Here is an 18,661-nt window from a genome sequence, read left to right as displayed (position 1 = left end):
TTTAGTAGTGTGTCCTATTGTAGAAAAGCATACCTATAGTGTATGGGGTGGAGCCTTAGGTAATAGCAGGGGCAGGGCAAACCATGTCACTGTGGCTCTGTGTGGAGGAGGGCTCAGAGAAGGGACAATGCTGCTGTCTGGCCTCTGGAGTTTTGTCCATGAAGAAGCTGGCACTTACCCTGTTGCTAGTTACTTCAGTTTCTTCCCATGTGCCAGTGGTACCCTTCCAGCTGTTGTCCTGATGCTGAATCCCAGATGGGGTGAGTCTGCCTAAGTCCTAAGTCTGTTGCGGGCCCTTTAAGAGGAATGTCCTGAGAATCTTGCAGTTTCTTCCACCATCCCAACCCACACTAGTTTTTTACAGCCAGAAGTAATGGGGATTTATCTTTCTGTTGCTGGAACCCTGGCTAGGTGGTCTGGTCTGGGGCTGGGACCTCTCGGTCCCAAGGTATCCCTCTCGATTTTTATCCACCATACGTGGATGTGGGACCGCCTGTTCCACATCTCTGTGCCTCTTCACAACACTCCACATCTTTGTGCCTCTCTGCATGTCTCCTACCCATCTGGATGAAAGTCATTTCTTTAAATCTTTGGTGGTTGGACTTCCATACAACTCAATTTTCTGATAATTCTGGGTGATACCTGTTTTGTAGTCTAGCTATAAATCTTGCCATAGTTGTGCAAGGAGGCAAGGCGTGTTTACCTATACCTCTGGCTTGACCGGAGGTCTCTTAAAGTTCTGTATTGGCCATTTTCCTCTCAGATCCTCAAAAAGAAAGGGATCATGTCTATCTGGTCCACTAATTTCCTAACATATTGTCAGTTCTCAATAAAAATAAAATATCAAGTTTCAATTAGCCCTGGCCAAAGAGATTTTTAACTAGCAACAGTTATACTGAATATTATTTTTAAACTATATATGAACCCTCCCTAAAATTTTTATTCACTTTTGACATTGCGGACAACTGGAAATCTAAATATAGTACCACATTAAGCCAACTTACATATCACCTGAGCACAGTTCAACTTAATAATTACTATGAATGCTTGATATATGTCATTTTCTTAACATAAGACAGTCACTTAAATTTCCAACCAGAAACTTCCTTAATTCTGATTTCCTTTTACCAAAGAAATCTGTAGGCTTTACATATTTATCTCATATAAACACCAAGTGAGTTGTCTTGCAACCAAATATGACAAATTTTTGAAATCAGAATTTATAAATATGAAACTCTTTATTTGCCTAGTTCTACCCTTTATATTCACTACTTAAACTTTTGGTTTATCTGTCATTCAATCACTTGAGACCCTACTATGTGCCCAACACTGTGCTGGGCCCTGGGGTTGTAACAGTAAATAAGTGAGTGATAGTCTCTCCCTAAATACCTAAAAGGGGAGATAAATCATTCATCAAGTATAAATCAGCTATGTCGTGAAAATCACTTCCCCACAGTACTACCAAACATACACCGTGTGAGCATCTAACTGAGCCCAGGAAAAGCTCTCCAGAGCAAGTAACAGCTGAAGTGGAGTTGCACTACCATACGCCACAATTCTGATAAAACCAGTGACTATTCCCAGCAATAACACAGGAAGGAAATCACAAAACGGTTCTATTTGTAAATATACATGAAAAATGTAGAGAAAGCATCCCACATATGTTAGCTTTCTAAACATATCTTTGCAACATGTAATGTCTAGTGTTGGACTTTCTTTGCTTAAAGGTGAAAGAGTTTTAAGTTTAACTTACTTGAACTATCAGAGTAAATGGCATCTTTTCCAAACATGTACAGCTCTCCATCTTTAGAAATAACAGAACTACTTCCATTATTGCAGGCTGTATACACCACAATCTTTCCTTCCATCTTAATTATCTTTTTAGGTTTATATGGTTTTGATTGTCGTCTGCTCTTAGCTAAAAAAATTAAATTAAGGCATTAATGCACATATAAAAATAATGGTTTGTATATAAAGCATAAGGAAAAAAACATGTTATTTGCATTTATGATACACTTTATTGTATTTATTCTCACAAAAGCCTGGGCTTCCCAACATGTCATACAAAATGAGTCAACCTGCAAGTCTCGTCCAGTTAATTAATATTTAGGCTACTACTGTGAGACCCTGTAGCACAGTGAAATGCCCAATGGGAAACACAATTTTCTAACAAGCCTCTGGGGAATCTAATCTCTAGATTAGCTATTTGCATCATCAAAATCATTTCATTACCATATATTTTAAAAAATTCCCTTTTTTTTCAAACTTTATTTCACATGTACTATTATGGTAGAACCTAGAAAATAAAATCAATTCCCCATTCATTCAAAACATATATATTAAGTAGCTACATATAGTTAATTAGAGACTATAAGGAAGGGAAAAATACATATGCAAGAAAGTGAATAAAAATAAATGTAGATAATTCAAGCAACCTCTCCTTTTAAAAGCTAAATCTCTGAAATGTGTACAATATTGGAAAAATCAATCTTCTCTATTCCTTTATTCAACCTCAGTTTTGCATGCCTTTCAGAATAAAAACATAGTGCTGTGCTGAGTTTAATTCTGGGACTTTAAAATCTAGACCATTATATTTTTTCACATAACATGATCCACATGCACATATACAGCTAAATGCTTGCAGGAAAAACTGGCTGTGCTGAAGTTTCTAAAACAGAGTAATGTACTTCATGACTATTTTTAAGATTTCTTCCAGGTAACTTTTATTTACATATGATTTTTACATTAGATACCGACTTCAAATCTAGTTCTTATAACATAATACCCCACGATGCTACAACGTACAAAGTAAATGAAAAGTTTCAAAAACAGAAATATGACACCTTCAGGGAAATTAAAGTACAGAGAAAGTAAGAGATAAACAAAATTGTTTATTTTTTCATTGTTAAGGAATTGCTTTCATCTTAGAGAAATAACACCAAGAACAGTGCATTACTACCCAAGGTTACATAAGGTTTACTTCCTTCTGAAACATACATTACTCCCAAAATTTGAGATTACCTAAAATAATATACTGAAATAAATATGATTTTTAAAATTATGCCAGCTGACAAAAAAAGACAGTCAAGTAAGCCTAAATATAGAAAAATTAATATGAACCCTAGAAGAAATCTGCAATCCCAGTTTGTTAATGAACAGTACACAACCACCATTAACGGAAGATGTCCCATTGTAAAAGTCCTCTGTTAACTTGGTGAGGTTAGTGCTGTTGAAACTGATGTATCTTATCTTAACAAATTCTGCACTATTCTTACTAAAAGCCCAGTTAATCAGTTAACTTACTTGACTCTCCATCTTCTCCTTTACTAGCAGATCCTGTAAAGAATATGCTTCCATCTTCTGCAACTAAAAGGGCATGAGAGCCATCATGTCCGACGGAGAAGTGAACAATTTTTGGAGATTTTGTAATTGGTAGCTCAACCCATTTTCCTGCTGAAGGACCACCTTGTTTGATTCCAAGACTCTGGTACTTGCCTGTGTAATATATCTTAAATACATGTTTTTAAAAAAGAAGAAGAAAACCAGAAAAGAAAAAAGTAATTATAGTGTCTTTTGGAGTAGTGCATCAGGTTTTACATGAGTGAAAAAAAAACTTCCATATTTTATTAAAAAACAGATATAACAAGAACATAACTCTTTTTTAATGGTATTCGACTTCTGTAAGCAGAGGAGAGAAATAGGCATATTTTTTCAGAAAGACAAAGTTCATAATAGTTTTTTCATATCTATTCAGAATACTTATCTTTCATTTTTTACTCTGAAAGATACTTTATAAGTATCCTAAATAGATATAAAAAACATGCTGAACAAATACACTCAAAACTCACACCAGGAAATTCATATAATTCTTTTCATTTCCCCTACTGCTAAAGCCCTGCATACAAATACACTACATTTGCCTAGAAATTTTAATTTTAGAACTCTTTAATTACCCTACTTTATCCTGACACTCACTAAGTAGAAAGAAGCTTCCATCTCTAGAGACTGACCATTGCACAACCAATAACCAAATTATACAAGTTCCTACTTCCTCCAACTTGTACTCTGTATACTTCTGCTCATTTACAGAAATTTACAGTGGATATCCTATTCATCAAAATATACTCAAAATGTGAATTCACCCCAACTCAGAAAATTATACAAAAAGCTCCACAATAAAAATAAATATTTATAAAAGTGCAACATTTTATAAAGTTTCTAAAGTTTTATACTCTTAAATGTCCATTCTTTCATATATCAACATGAATAAAATTTTACCATATAAAAAACAAGAATTTAAGTCAAAATTGAAATATGGTTGCTTAAACACATTAGCTATGTAAACTAATCAACTGTACCAACTATCTCTTAAAGCACATATTAATTTTTAATTCTGAAAGAGTAATTTACCTTTCCATTTGCTGTTTTCATTAGTGCAAACTCCCGTCCTGCACCAAGAATTGCTGACTCCTCATCAAATCCTGTACCTGACAATACAACAAGATTAATAAATTCTATTATTTTTAATATGAATAATTTCAAGCACAATTTGCACTATTTTGAGTAATTAAAAAAGTCAATTCAATTTACTCAAAAACAAGTATGACAAAATGTCATGTCTGAATTTTAAAAAAATATTAACAATATGTACACTACTCTAAGAACAGACAGTTACCATTAGCTTCTTGATTTGTTCCAAACTAGTGCCAGAGAAATTTTTTAAACATTAAAAAAGTTTTTGAAGTCATGTGATCAATATCCCTTGAATTAATGAATGAATAACACATTTTTAAGTGAGCATCTATTAGGTACCAGACATTATAGAATGCATGAACCTTACCCTATTTAATCCTTATAACTACTGTGTCTGGTTTACAAATAAACAAATATAAAGCTTGGTGAGGTTAGTCCAGACTCACAATCATTTGAGTTTGAACAATGTCATGCCAATATCTGAATTATGATATTTTAGATCCTCTATTCTATGCTTTTTTACTACAGAACACTTCATGAATTTGAGTACATATGTGTGCACATATACACACAGACCTTTATGCACATTTTCAAATTGGACAACTGAGTATATGATTATATATAGCACATTTTATTATTCTGTCTAATTACACAAATTACTAATTAGCTCATGGGATTATTAAATTTAAAAACTATAATTTCAATTCAGTATTTTTCTGTTGAATTGAATTATAAAAATACAAAATTAAATAAAATATGCAAACTTATCACTAATGTCAACTTTATTAAATTTAATGAGATAGTTAAAAGAGATGGGTCTTGCAGAGAATCCTCCTAAAAAATGGCACTCTCACACCTGCAGCAGCATGGCAAACCAAAACTGATACCCTGTGGGAACCAGTGGTCTCAGTTACTACTCAGACACTGCAGGAGTAAGTCCACCAAGTCCAAGAAATACCCTGTGGCTGGCTGTGTATCTGTATCCAAATGAAAGAGTATTAATCAGTTTATTAGGCCAATTACAATTTTCACAATCTATGGGATCATTCTATGGCTATCCTGAAAATCTGTTTAAACTAAAATTAAATGTTTCAATGAGATAACTGTGTATATGACTATAGTTTTGAAATAGAAGTTTTCCAAATTAAATAATGGAATACAGATAGAGCATATAAAATAACAATGTCCACAAGTGTTATCTATCTAATTCTTATCAAATGTAAGTTTATTTTCTTTTGCTCCATTCAAAATGAAAATGGAAAATTATTAGTCGCTTCCTTAAAATGGCATTCATATATCATACTCTGTTTAAAGGCAGTATTTCCTAGTTACTTATACACATTAATTCATAAGTGTGTTTTAAAGTAACAGACAGCAAAACAGCTGCTAAAATATAAGCTATACTGCTGGCTGAAACACAGTATTAGTTTTCAAAAGAATAAAGAAACTGAAAATTAAAATATGGGATAAAGGCTTATTTGACCATCTTACTTATAATATGCAAATCCTTTTCCAGATCAAACAGTGAGATACCACAGGCATGCAAGCATTTTCTGGCCAGTTTAAGTTGTAGTTCTTGTTGTAGCACAGGTTCAGTACTTGTGGCAAATATTCTGACAACAAAGCCATCCTAACAGAAATAAGATATCCACAGTATTATATTGCATGAATTGGTCTTTTAAGGCTCTACATTTCATCTAAAAAAAAATCAAGTAATTGTAAGAAAGGGATTCAGAGTACTTACATCTCTTGAAGCAGCTATCTGATTAATATATTCTCCATCAGTGAATAAAATATTTTGACCTTCAGTGTGGCAATCTGTGTAAAACGAAAAAAATAATTCTATTACAATAAAGATAAGCACCTCATAAAATGGCTTTACTCCTCTGTTGAAGTCAGAATGAGAGATCTCCACACAATAAGGATAAACTGAGACTATGCTTTTTTAATAAAGAATTACAAATTAGCAAAAACTAAATAGTTCAACTAATAATATTTATTACATTTTGTGCTTACATTTCTAAATCCTCCCTAATCAGGGAACTCAGGGCCCACCTAATTTCAAGTGAATTAGTATTAAAGTCTAATCATAAACATGCACCACGATGAACAAACTGTAACACTGGTTATATCATTTCAATACAATCACATGCAAATGTAGGCAACACTCTTCCTCAGACATACGTCATAGTCATTAGTGTCACAGAAAAATACAGACAGACCTAACACTTCTGCATTTGAGTCTAGGGTGTCCAACTACAGATATCCCTTGTTTTATAAAATAGAACTGGTTCTACAGTTTCCACTTAGAAGTTTAATGTTTATTCCTAGCATTTTTTAGCGGTTAGTATGCTCTATACTTTTTAAATATTCATCCCTCATAGAACAGAGAAATCTATGCTCATGTATTTCTTTTTTTCTGAAAGTGCTCATGTATTTTGGCTGGAATGCCATGTTTTGTCAATATGTCTGTATCTCTGAAGAGTGCACTTATATAGTTTGATCAAAATAAAGCACAAGTGCAATTGTAACAAGGGATACCAGTATTACAGAAGGACCACTGGGACATGTGTTAGTGATTGCTACTAAATAACATGAAACTAAAGCAAAATCAACTTCTAAGTATAAACTGTGCCCTTTTGGAAAAATAAACATACAGCAAGCAAGTAAAAAAGCACACACACTTCCCAAAATAACTGCAGAGAACTAGGATGAATCTCTCCATTAATCACAATACCAAAAAAAAAAGTAATAGTAATATCTCACTTCTATTTGCACCTGAATCAACAAAACATAAAATTCTGTTTTTGGAATGCAGTAATGGAGCCCACCCACACGAGATGGATTACGCTACGTCTTTGCCCAGGAGCTTCATACTAGCATACTCCCTTATTATAAATATGCAAAACACAGGCAGACCCTTACCAAATAGAGAATTCAGTGATCACAAACTGGAAATAGAAACTGGGAGACAAGGCCCACTGGTAGCCCAAGAGACTTGATAATCAAAGAGAGGAGAAATCGAAAGAAAGAGTTCCTAGTCCACTGTACAGAATACAAAGAGGCGCAAGAAAGATGCTTCTCAAGCTCTAAGCAGTAAGATTTTAAACTAAAAAGCAAAGAAGAAAAACTCATTATAATTCAGATAAATGCAGATATGAGGAGTGAAGCGACGCAAGAAGAGTAGCAAAAACCTTCATGATCTGAGGCAACCTGTCACCAGACATGGAGAATAAATGACACAAGGACACAATATATAAGATATGCCAACATATAAAGGCTAAATTGACAATTAACAAGAAAAAAAAGCGTGTTTCAACTTCATCAATGCTAGGTTGAAAACAACTTATTTATAAACTAGACTGTAAGACAAGTTGGATCATGAAGCTCAAAGAATTACCAGATTTATGTCCATTTTAAACATGGTATATTCACTTCTATCTATAAAGCTGACAATTCATTTCTGCTTGTTCTTGGCTGGAAAGCCTCGGGGCAGAGCTGCCCCTAGCCAGGGGGAAGAAAAGTACTATTGAAGTAACTGCAGTCCAGGTCAAATGTAAAAATGACAAAGGCTTCTTCAGGCTTGAGGGCAAGTCTTCCCGCTGTGTGGTTTCAAAAAGATTTTTTCTTTATCCTTTCGTTATCCATTATATAATGTTATAAGACAGCATCTTCAGGAAAATATCAAGCAACATCTGCCAGTTCAAAAGACACCTATGGTCCCAAAGTTTGGTTCATTCTCCACCATGAATACGGTACATATTTATAAAACACAGAAAGCCACACTTGCTTTGTTAAAAGTCACATTTAATATATTAAATAATGTAGAGGGATGTAAGCTGAAGACAGTAACAAGTTATTTTTATATCATGGTGAAATAGATACAACAGTTGAATGCAGACCATTTGAAAATGGTCTTCTTAGTCACAATCCCTATTAAATGATGAGGATTTCTCAGAAGTAAATCATTTCTATTAGTATCCACCTGTTGGGCAAAGGTTAAGAATTTGCTTTCAGCCCTGGCTGGGTAGCTCAGTTGGTTAAAGCATTGTTCTGATACACCAAAGTTGCAAGTTCGATCCCTGGTCAGGGGACATACAAGAATCAACCCATGAATGCATCAATAAGTAGAACAACAAATTAATGTCTCTCCCCCCAACCCCAATATCAATAAATAAAGATTTTGAAAAAAAGAATTTTCTTTCAAGATATTATCCTAAAATGACTTGCACAAAGACACAGCGATAGGGATAATTGTTATAGTATAATTTATATAGTAAAAACTTGGAAGAAACTTCTATTCTAATACATTAATCAATGAAATATATTTTATAACATTAAAATGATAATGTGGACTAATGCCTGAAAATATATTCAGAATGAGTGAAAAGGATAGGTTAAAAAGCAATACACAGCATTAGATCACTTTTTTATAAGTATATACAAATATACAAAGGAAAAACAAAGGAAGAGCATTCATTACATTATAAACATTACAGTGTTTATAAATGGGAAGTGAAGTTACAATTAATTTGATTTTTTTGTTTATATGGTACCTATACAATAAATACAGTGTGGCTCAGTTGGTTAGAGCATCATTCCAATACACCAAGGTTGTGGGTTCGATATCCAATCAGGGCACACACAAGTAGCAACCAATGAATGCATAAATAAGTGGAACAACAAATCAATGTTCCTCTCTGTCTCTCATTCTCCCCCCCCCTCACTCTTTCTAAAATTAATAAACAAATAAACTCTGTATTTCGCATATTCACAACTGTAAAACTACTTTTGCCCCACTCTATATAATTCCTTTTACTGTATGTATACAAGAGGGTGCATGTTATTTTAAAATATTTATTATTACTGTTTATATTATTCAGACCAGAGACATGGCCCAAACTTGTAATACTGAAATTAAAAAATCTGTACACATATCTGAAAACAGATAGTCATTTATAAGATTTCTTTAATAAGTCATCTGTTTTCCAAAGTAGCTTTATCTGTGAAATATACATAAAATGTGTTATTTGTCTTAATATAGTGTCATTTATACTAATTTGGATATATGTATAAATGTTTGACTGAATTATAAAAATATATTAAAAATTAACAAGCAGGATGGGAGCCACCATCCTTCTCAATGTGATCTTCAGACATGGTTCTCTATCATTTTCAGATGGTCAAGTATATATAAGTAATATTGCTGTTTACCGTGAAATTACTGATAGATACATTAAGCATTCAAAATTTTAACATAAACAAATTCCTTTAGAATGTATTAATAGTATAAGCATATTCAAAGACCTCCCAATTGAGAATATATTATCCATTTGCCCAGTATTCCACAAATTTAAGATCTACTGCCTCAGAATTTAAATTTGAGTGATAAATATAGGAGTAAAACCTCAAAATTAAAGCAAAAACGGATGGGGCCCGAAGCACCTTATCAGTGTATTATTAAAAGTATAAATAATGGAATTTAAAAAAATTCCTGACCTGCTCTGAATTCTTTGTCCCTGAAAACCCTTTAAAATATAAGAAAACCTAAAGCACGCTGCTGTTAAGTATAAAGTAAAGAGAAGGTTCTTTATCCCAGGCTATAGGAGAGTCAGAGTTGTGGTTTTATTAAGAGCAACAAAGTCACATCACCCCACTAATTCAGCAGCTGAAAAGCCTTGGTGGAGTAAGGGTCGGGGACATGGATGCAGATGGGCATGAATTTAGAATCAAATATTTTTTTAGATTTTATTTATTTATTTTTAGAGAGAGGGGAAGGGAGGAAGAGAGGGAGAGCAACATCAATGTGAGAAAGAGACAATAATCGGCTGCCTTTTGTATGTCCCCAACCTGACCCACAAGCCAGGCACATGTATACACCAGGAATTGAACCAACCACCTTTCAATTTGCAGGCCAACACCCAACCCATTGAGCCATATCAGTCAGAGCAAAATCAATATTAAAACACTATATACTATATTCCTGGTGATTGTTTTCCTCAGATGCATTAACTTTATATAGACTATAAAATGTTTTGTACATTGCCCTGCCAACTAGCTCAACTGGTGAGAGTATCACTCATACACCAAAAGGTTGCTGGTTCCATTCCCAATCGGGCATGTATATAGGTTATAGTTCCATCCAGTTGGGGTGTGTACAAGGGGCAACCAATCGATGTTTCTCTCTCATGTTGATATCTCTCTGTCTCTGTCTCTGTCTCTCTCTCTAAAATCAATAAACATATCCTCAGGTGAGGATTAAAAAAATGTTTTGTAGGTCAAGATTTTTTCAACCTATTTGTAAGCAAGCACTATTCCTTGCTAACCAATCTTTATATGCCTAATTGGCCTAACATGCATTTCTCTTAAAATCGACTGTGAAGAAAACAAAAGCGTTCACTAACATACCTGGTAACATTACAGTTCCATCTTGTTCCAGTGTTTCCGGGCTTATTCTTATGGCTGTCATGCTGTGGTTATTCACATCTCTATACAATAAATAACCCTGATGACAACAAAAAAATTGCTAAATTATATGTTAAAATATTTTTTCACTACCAACTTTAGCAGAAAAATTTGCCACACAGTTCTTTAATAGTTTTTTTGGTGGTACAAGAATGCATCACTATTGATGTCTAAAATAGATTAAAGATTAAAAATGTAAGAATATGAGCAAACTTTAATAAGAAGAGAAATGTATACCATTAGGTATCAATTAACCTGTCATGTTCTCAGATACATGTATTAGACATTCTGCACAGGACAGAGAATTTAGTTCAAGATTATTATATCACTTGCTAAGTAAATAACAGAAATATCACTTGCTAAGTAAATAGAAATAACCACCGTTACTTTAATAATATTTAAGGAACAATAACCAAAATACTTAGGTTAATATTTAAAAATAAACAGTAGTTTTAGATGAAGTGATATGCCACTGAACATATTTTTGTAATAATTATTTTCCATTTCACTATTTCTTAGATAAAATACAGTAGATAAAAATTCAATGAGACATTTGAACCAGGTTGTTTTAAGAGATAATTACTGAAAAACTGACATTTAAAATTTTAATTTCAAAATCGCTCCAATAGTTAATATAGCATGATTATTTTTCACATAACAACAGTAATTTATTTAATTTTCAAAATGCTTTCAAATATCTTTTACCATTTGATGCCGACAACAAATTGGAGCTGGGCAAGAGATATCTTTATTTTATGTCCCTCCACAAGGGATCCCAGCTTCGCCTCTAAGGTTGGGAGAGTACAGAAATAAAGACCCTGCCCCTCTGTGCATCATTTACTTGCTTCTCCCCATAGGAGGAGGGGTGATGTATCTGACTGTGGACACCCAGCTGGCTCTGTTTGTCCGCTGGTAAGATGAAAGCATTAAGAAAGCAACACAGGCCCAGCTCTTTTCTCTCTTTGGCACTACTGTGCACGATCCACTGTGCAGGCAGCTATCTACTGGAAAGTCCACAGTCTGCTCCCTGCAAGGTACTGGTCTAGATGTAGAATAAATGAGTTAATGAAAAGAAGTTCTAATTTGGCCTCAGGTCACAACTATTCCCAATTCAGATTTGCTAACAATAAAGACAGTCTTTGATTCTTATCTAGAGGCTCACTTAAACAAGTTGTTCATCAGAAGACACTTTTCTTCCCATTTTACAGCTAAACCACCAAGGATCAAATGTTAACTGAGTTGTCCAAAGTCACACAGCTAGTAAGAAGCACAGCCAGAACTAAAAGTAAACATAAATTCTAAGCCAGTGTTCTTTACATTACACTATGCCACTGTTGCAGACATATTGTTAACAATATACCATATTTGTTTAGATAGAAATGATATTATTTACTGATTAAACAAGTACAAACCACGTGTTTTTAAAAATCAGAAAGAAAAGTCTGTTTTATTGCGGATATTCTCCTACCTGAGCATATCCTAACCAAGATTTTTTTTCTTTTCTGTTTCTGATGCGAGATGTGGAATTGTATATATGGCCCTGCAAAATAACAAAAGTCAGTCTATCAACAGTTTCATTGTTAATAACCAATAAAAAAACAAAAGTTGATGAATGACATTTAATGCATTTGTTTCCATTATGATTTCCAAAGAAGTACTATTAAGTCAGAATCAGATGGCACTCTGAAAATGAAGGTAGAAACAAACAGAACACAATCAGTGTGGATGCAACCTCTGCTTTGATAGAGAACTATAAAAAATCACATTACCCTCACTGTTCCACTGTATCCAGAGCCTATTTTGTACAATCCATCCTTGCACAACAGATAAAGGAAGAATCCATCATTCTGAAGTAGACATTGATCATCTTCATCAACAGATATTTCTTTTAAAGGCCACCTGTGCATTAAAGCTGCTTTTTTAATGCCATTGCTAAACCAGTCCTGAATTTGAATTTTTCCTACTAACACTGCCTGTACACTTCTCTGTAGTGAATTCAGTATTGTTGGCACCTGGTCAAAAGAGAAAACAAAACCAAAATGACATTGTGAAATATCCCAAACATAAAACAGGCAAAAGGAAGACAGTTTAATCACATAGCATCATTTATAAGAAAATAAATTATTGTAATTGCATTAACAGCATAAAAACCTAGGAATAAATTTAACCTAGGAGGTGAAAACCTATAATCTCAAACCTGTAAGAGATTGATGAAAGAAATGGAAGATGACACAACAAATGGAAAGACATACTGTGCTCGTGGGTTAGAAGAATCAATGCTGTTAAAATGTCCATACTACCCAAAGCAATCTACAGATTCAATACATTCCCTACCAAAATACAGAACTAGATCCTATAGCCCTAAAATTTATATGGAGCCACAAGAGATTCTGAATAGCCAAAGCAATCTTGAGGAGGAAGAACAAAGCTAAGAAACTGAAAGGAACCTGATAGCAGCTGGTAGGTTAGGTCACAGGGATGCAGAGACTCTTATAGTGAGCCCAAAGGGTAGTTATAGTGAACTAACTCAGAACAAGTTAAATGTAATGGGGGAAATGGAGGCTGGATCCACTTTCTGTCCAAAGGACTTTGTTTAAATTCTAGCTAGGTCTTGCCTATTACCTGCTCAGTGATCTTGACCAAGCTGTTTCATTTTCAGAAACTCTGTTCTCATAGATGTAGTATGACTATAAGCGATGCACTTCACACTGTTTATCTGTGAGGCTTACGTGGCTGTATTAATATTATTATTTGAGAGGAAACATTGGCCAAATTGGACACCGAGATTAGCTTCAGGAAGGGACATGGGGAAAAGGAGAGGTCTCCAGGAGGGATCAGAAAAACTCCTTGCTGCGGCTCCCTCGGGAACATTCCTGAGGGAGTTGCCGCAGAAGAAGCAGTTCCACCACTTTTGAAGTTAAGGGGGTGTGTCTCCTGGCAAGCGCCGCAGTAGCCACAGCAGCAGAACTGGGGGAAGAACCAGGGCTTGGATGTTCACTGAGTGGTCTTTACTCCTCTGCAGAGATAATCTATATCTCACAAGCTCTGTTTCCTCTGCTTCTTTCTTCTCTCCTGCTGTGAGACATACTTTGCTAGTTAGCTCATTTGAATCTCCCGGCAACTTTGATTCACTGAATCAACCATTGCCCCACTTTCATATGCTAAGTTTTCTCTTTAAATATCTCTAAGTGTTCCCCATACTCCTCTCAGTAAAATCAAATACCATTTCTATCTTTTACCCTTGGTAACATCCCTCAAGACGCCCTGGTTCAATCCAGAGTAAGGACAGGGAAAAGCAGAGAAGTTGAAACTGTTCCACACCTTGCATGTTTGAAAGCATCATCATCCATCCCCAAACATGACTCGTCAGGTTGAGCGAGGTATAGTATAGTGAACACCATTTCCCCTCAGGACTTCAAAGGCACTTTCTGTTATTTTCTATGCCAGTGCTGCTTTTGAGAAGTCACATTAGACTGTCTCATTCTCTATCCATGTTTCCTTTTTTCCTTTTCACAGTTTCTGTCTCTTTGTGCTACATTTTGAATAATTTGTCCCTCACCATTTATTTCCGTTCACTATTTCTAGCTTCACCTTTATTACCCACTGGTTAACCCATCCTTTAAATTTCTACTTGTAATGATTTGGTTTTTCATTTCTAGAAGTTCAATTCAGTTTGTTTTATGATTTGTCTGATTGCTTTTTATATTCTTATTCCTTAATCATATTTTTGGTACTTTATCCTAACCCTAAGAAATAAATCAGCATATATATTATTTATTCTATATCTAATAATTTCATTATCTAAAGACTTGGCAGAGTTGTTTCTGCTATATTTGTTTATACTAGCTTTCAACCATGGTGCCTTTTTTCCATTGCATTTTGTTTGTGAGCTTAGACGCAGTAGTGTTTTGTCTGTGGGAAGCCTTTGAAGTCTGGAATTCATCCCTCCAGAAAGGATTTTAATCTCCTTCAATAAAACCCCTCATAGTATTACCATCCCTACCCTACTTTAAACTCTCAGCTTAAGCTTTTTAGAACAAGATAAGTAATGTGCTTTTGGATGTCAAAACAATTTGAGATGTTAAGAGTTACACATTCTACAGGAAAACTTTTCTCCCTCCACCCATACCCTGGCCAAGAGAGATTTGTGAAATGAAGCTGGCAGGTGGAACTAGGGCCAAATCATGAACACTGTAAGCCATGTTAAGATAACTGGTTTTAATGTGGTATTTGGGCTGGAGGTGGGGACGCAGTAATGAAGCAGGTCTATAGAGAACCTCAGCTGTTAACTCAGAGAATATAGTGGTTCTGTGCAGCCAAGTGCCTGATCGTAATATTGCACTCAGGAAGGTATGCACTCAAGTGCTCCCTCTGTTATTTGACAATGCTCTGTACCATAACTGTAAACTTTTTTCAGCCTTCAACATTCCACTCTTACTCTTCTCTCTCTGTGCCTTATCACATGGATACCAAGAACATTCTCCCTCCACACCCCCAAGACTACATCTCCTCCCTCTGGATTGACTCATTTCAACTCATTGCTTAAATCTCACCTCATATCCCCCAGGATGTCTATGCCAAAAAAAAAAAAAAAATCATATGGATGCCTAAGCAGCTCAAATATTTATGGTCACTATACTTTTAAAATTTGGTATATGATATCAGAATGTTTATAATTTTATTAAAATTTAAGAAGGATTTGTATTTTCAGAAAATATTTAAATTGAAATTTGCCAAATGCTTAAAGCACAGCAGCAGAATGTGTTTTGAAAACCACTGTATAGAGGAACTTCAAAACAATTAAGGATCATAAAGACAGAAAAAAGGATTTCAGCCAGGCCAGAAACAGGAAAAGAGTAAGAGCAGAAAACTAGAGTAAGGGACTGCTCATGCTTGACGGGGAGAGTTCAATGTCACGGAGTCAGTCACAGAAAATGACCCATTATACTCCGCTTGCTGTCTTTGGCCTGCTAATAACAGGAGTGAGGCAGCCCTTCCATCACTTCTGGAGATTGTCCTAGGGGCCAGAGAAAAGCACGTAACAGAGACTTAAAACTGTAACTTCTTACACAATTTCCAGAATGGTCCAAAAGAATTAAATCAAGTTTACATATAAGGAGGATGATATTTCCCACCACTAAGAGTGATGAAGAGTTTATTGCACAAATATTAAAAGCTTAAAATGTAATATGCAAAGCTGAAGGAGCTCAGGAACAAAATCAATTCATGAAAAACTATCCTACCCTACTTTAAACTCTCAATCAATCAAAATATAGAATTTATGTCATGTTTTTATTTCAACAGAAAAATGTTGTTTGGAAATTATGAAGAAATTCTGTACTTCAAAACTTAGGGGAAGAAGGGAGGCAGGGAGGAAAGAGAGCAAGATGCTGTAGAGTAAAATGAGGCTATACTACTGATACAAAACTAAGTTCAAGATTTGAGTTTTTGCCGTATTTCATTTCTTTCTTTTTAAAGATTTTATTTTATTTTTTAGAGAGGGAAGGGAGGGAGAAAGAGAGAGAGAGAGAAACATCAATATGGGGTTGCTGGGGGTCATGGCCTACAACCCAAGCATGTACCCTGACTGGGAATCGAACCTGCGACACTTTGGTTCACAGCCCGCACTCAATCCACTGAGCTACGCCAGCCAGGTCTCATTTCATTACCTTTAGTGCTACAGAGTTAAACACACATGTAGCTTAGCTCAAATATGATACATTATTTATATATCAACCTTGGGAAGATCAAAGTATTATGTAGACTGAGAAAAAGCAGGGAATGCCTACTGACAAAAATCAGGAAGAAATTTCAATTCAGAATCTTATAACTTTTTAAGCAGCTTTAAATATGAAATACCTGAATAGTTTGGCAAGCATGACTGCCATTGTTGGTGAGAATAGCAGAGATGGCCTGAAGCGTCCTTCCGGTTTCTCCCCAAGAAGCCACCAGACTAAAGAGGCAAGCACAGGAAAGCGCTGTCAGAGACTGTCCTGTGCTGTCATTCATCCCAGTGCTTCGAACAGTGATTTCCAAAAGAAGCTGGAAGAGAGACTCTGTGAATAAAATAGAATTCAATTATAGTCATTTAACAGACAGAACATTACATGTATATATTCACTTATTTTTACCTTGCCTCATTATAAAAAAATATTTACAGCAGCTATTTTTTACCTTGCCTCATTATAAAAACAATATTTACAGCAGTTCAAATACTTATTTCACATTAATTCCTTTCTAGTTACCCTTTCTCCCCCCAAAGTTGGAATATTTGTATCAAGAGGACCTTAGAAAACATTTAGTTCAACTCTTCATTTTTGTAAATGAAGACATGGAATCTATCCAAGGTCATTTCAAAGAAACTTTCCTTGAGGGATTCACATATGCCAGAAATATCCTATCAAGTAACAGACTGCTCACTGCACTTATTTTTCCTTTAAACTTGGAAGAATACAAGCTTCTTAAAATGTTAAGTTCCCAGAAAGTTATGTTTATTTGCAAAACAACAAAATACATAAAATACATTCTATAATTTGTTTTAATATAAAACTGGCTTTATTGCTAGTATAGCAGTTCACACTTATAAAAGGGATATGAAATTCACTTTATACCCTAGAAAAACCTCCACATTCTAGCACAATACTTTTTAGTCATTTTCCTTCCTATCTCAGAGCCTTGCTTTCCTTAGTAAAAATCCAGGCTCTTCAAAGACCCACAGTTAGCATCAGAGAAAAGCAATTAGCCAATTTCAAAATTATGTCTCCATCTCTATTTCTATTCTTAAGAGCTCCTATCTTGCTTACAGAATATTGTTGAGCCTAAGTCAATAGCACAAAAGGCCAGTATTCATAAAATTCGAATACATTTTATTAAAAAAGCAAAGACTTTTACTTAATGGAAAGTGCTACTAATTCAGAAGCTTCATCTATGACAAAAATAGACTTTTATCTATGATGATTACAAAGGATAGCCCTTTGTTTAGAAAGGTATTGTGCTGTTTGGGTTGGCAGCATCGGTCCCCTTCTTCCTGCCTTCTTAACCGTGCAGAGTAACATGTAAGGCCGAAGAAAGTCAGTATTAGATATTTTGACCAAAGGTTTAATAAGAACAATTTAAGTTAACAGTGACTATTGACTATAAGGCTTGATGATTATACCTGGAAACCAAGGATTTACGTTTTACTATTTCTCCATCATCAGAATAATCAAAACATATCTATAACTTTTGAACCATAACTCTGGTAGAGCATAGCAAAATACCTTAGAATTTATCCCTGCCGTTTCAGTACCACAATTAAACAAAGACTGCAATGCAGGCTGCTATACATGCTTCCTAAGAGAAGCTATTTCCATGAAAGACTTCAGTGCGGCTGAGTCTCACCTAGGACCTCGGGTGGCTCTGACTGGAGGCCTTCCGGCTGCTGCCCCTGCAGCACGTTAAGCAGGGCTTGGAGACTCCTGAGGCACAAGGATGGATGAGAAAATCGTGTCTCCTTGATCAATTCAAAAACTTCACAAAGTCCAACCTCAATGATCTATTTAAGATAAAAAAAAAGAATTATACCTTATACCATGAAAACTAGTAACACTTTCCAGGCAGTTCAATTGCTGTGGCTTACTTCCACAGCAAATGATTATTGTTGGAATATTTGAAAAGCATAAACAAAAAGAAACACATTAAAAAAAAGAAGAGCCAGTATGTTTACTTCAGGATTTGGATTTGA

The 18,661-nt window shown here is 34.9% G+C and overlaps 1 protein-coding gene across 13 annotated transcripts in view; it reads right to left on the bottom strand.

Moving 5' to 3' along the window:
• The window catches only part of MYCBP2 (MYC binding protein 2), a 262,494-nt gene that overhangs the window by 194,767 nt on the left and 49,066 nt on the right, over window positions 1–18,661 (bottom strand). For all 13 annotated transcript variants that reach the window (XM_036011264.1, XM_036011258.1, XM_036011257.1 and 10 more), the window contains exons 4-13: window positions 18,319–18,472; window positions 16,798–16,994; window positions 12,708–12,950; window positions 12,407–12,478; window positions 10,882–10,978; window positions 6,218–6,291; window positions 5,965–6,103; window positions 4,411–4,487; window positions 3,304–3,508; window positions 1,754–1,918 (exon numbers count right to left, since the gene is read on the bottom strand). In XM_036011264.1, the coding sequence (XP_035867157.1) occupies window positions 1,754–1,918; window positions 3,304–3,508; window positions 4,411–4,487; window positions 5,965–6,103; window positions 6,218–6,291; window positions 10,882–10,978; window positions 12,407–12,478; window positions 12,708–12,950; window positions 16,798–16,994; window positions 18,319–18,472 (1,423 nt within the window). The remainder of the gene's footprint in view (window positions 1–1,753; window positions 1,919–3,303; window positions 3,509–4,410; window positions 4,488–5,964; window positions 6,104–6,217; window positions 6,292–10,881; window positions 10,979–12,406; window positions 12,479–12,707; window positions 12,951–16,797; window positions 16,995–18,318; window positions 18,473–18,661) is intronic.

This window comes from Phyllostomus discolor, chromosome 11, assembly GCF_004126475.2.
Source record: "Phyllostomus discolor isolate MPI-MPIP mPhyDis1 chromosome 11, mPhyDis1.pri.v3, whole genome shotgun sequence".
NCBI lineage: Eukaryota > Metazoa > Chordata > Mammalia > Chiroptera > Phyllostomidae > Phyllostomus > Phyllostomus discolor.
This window is presented reverse-complemented; position numbering and strand designations above follow the sequence as displayed.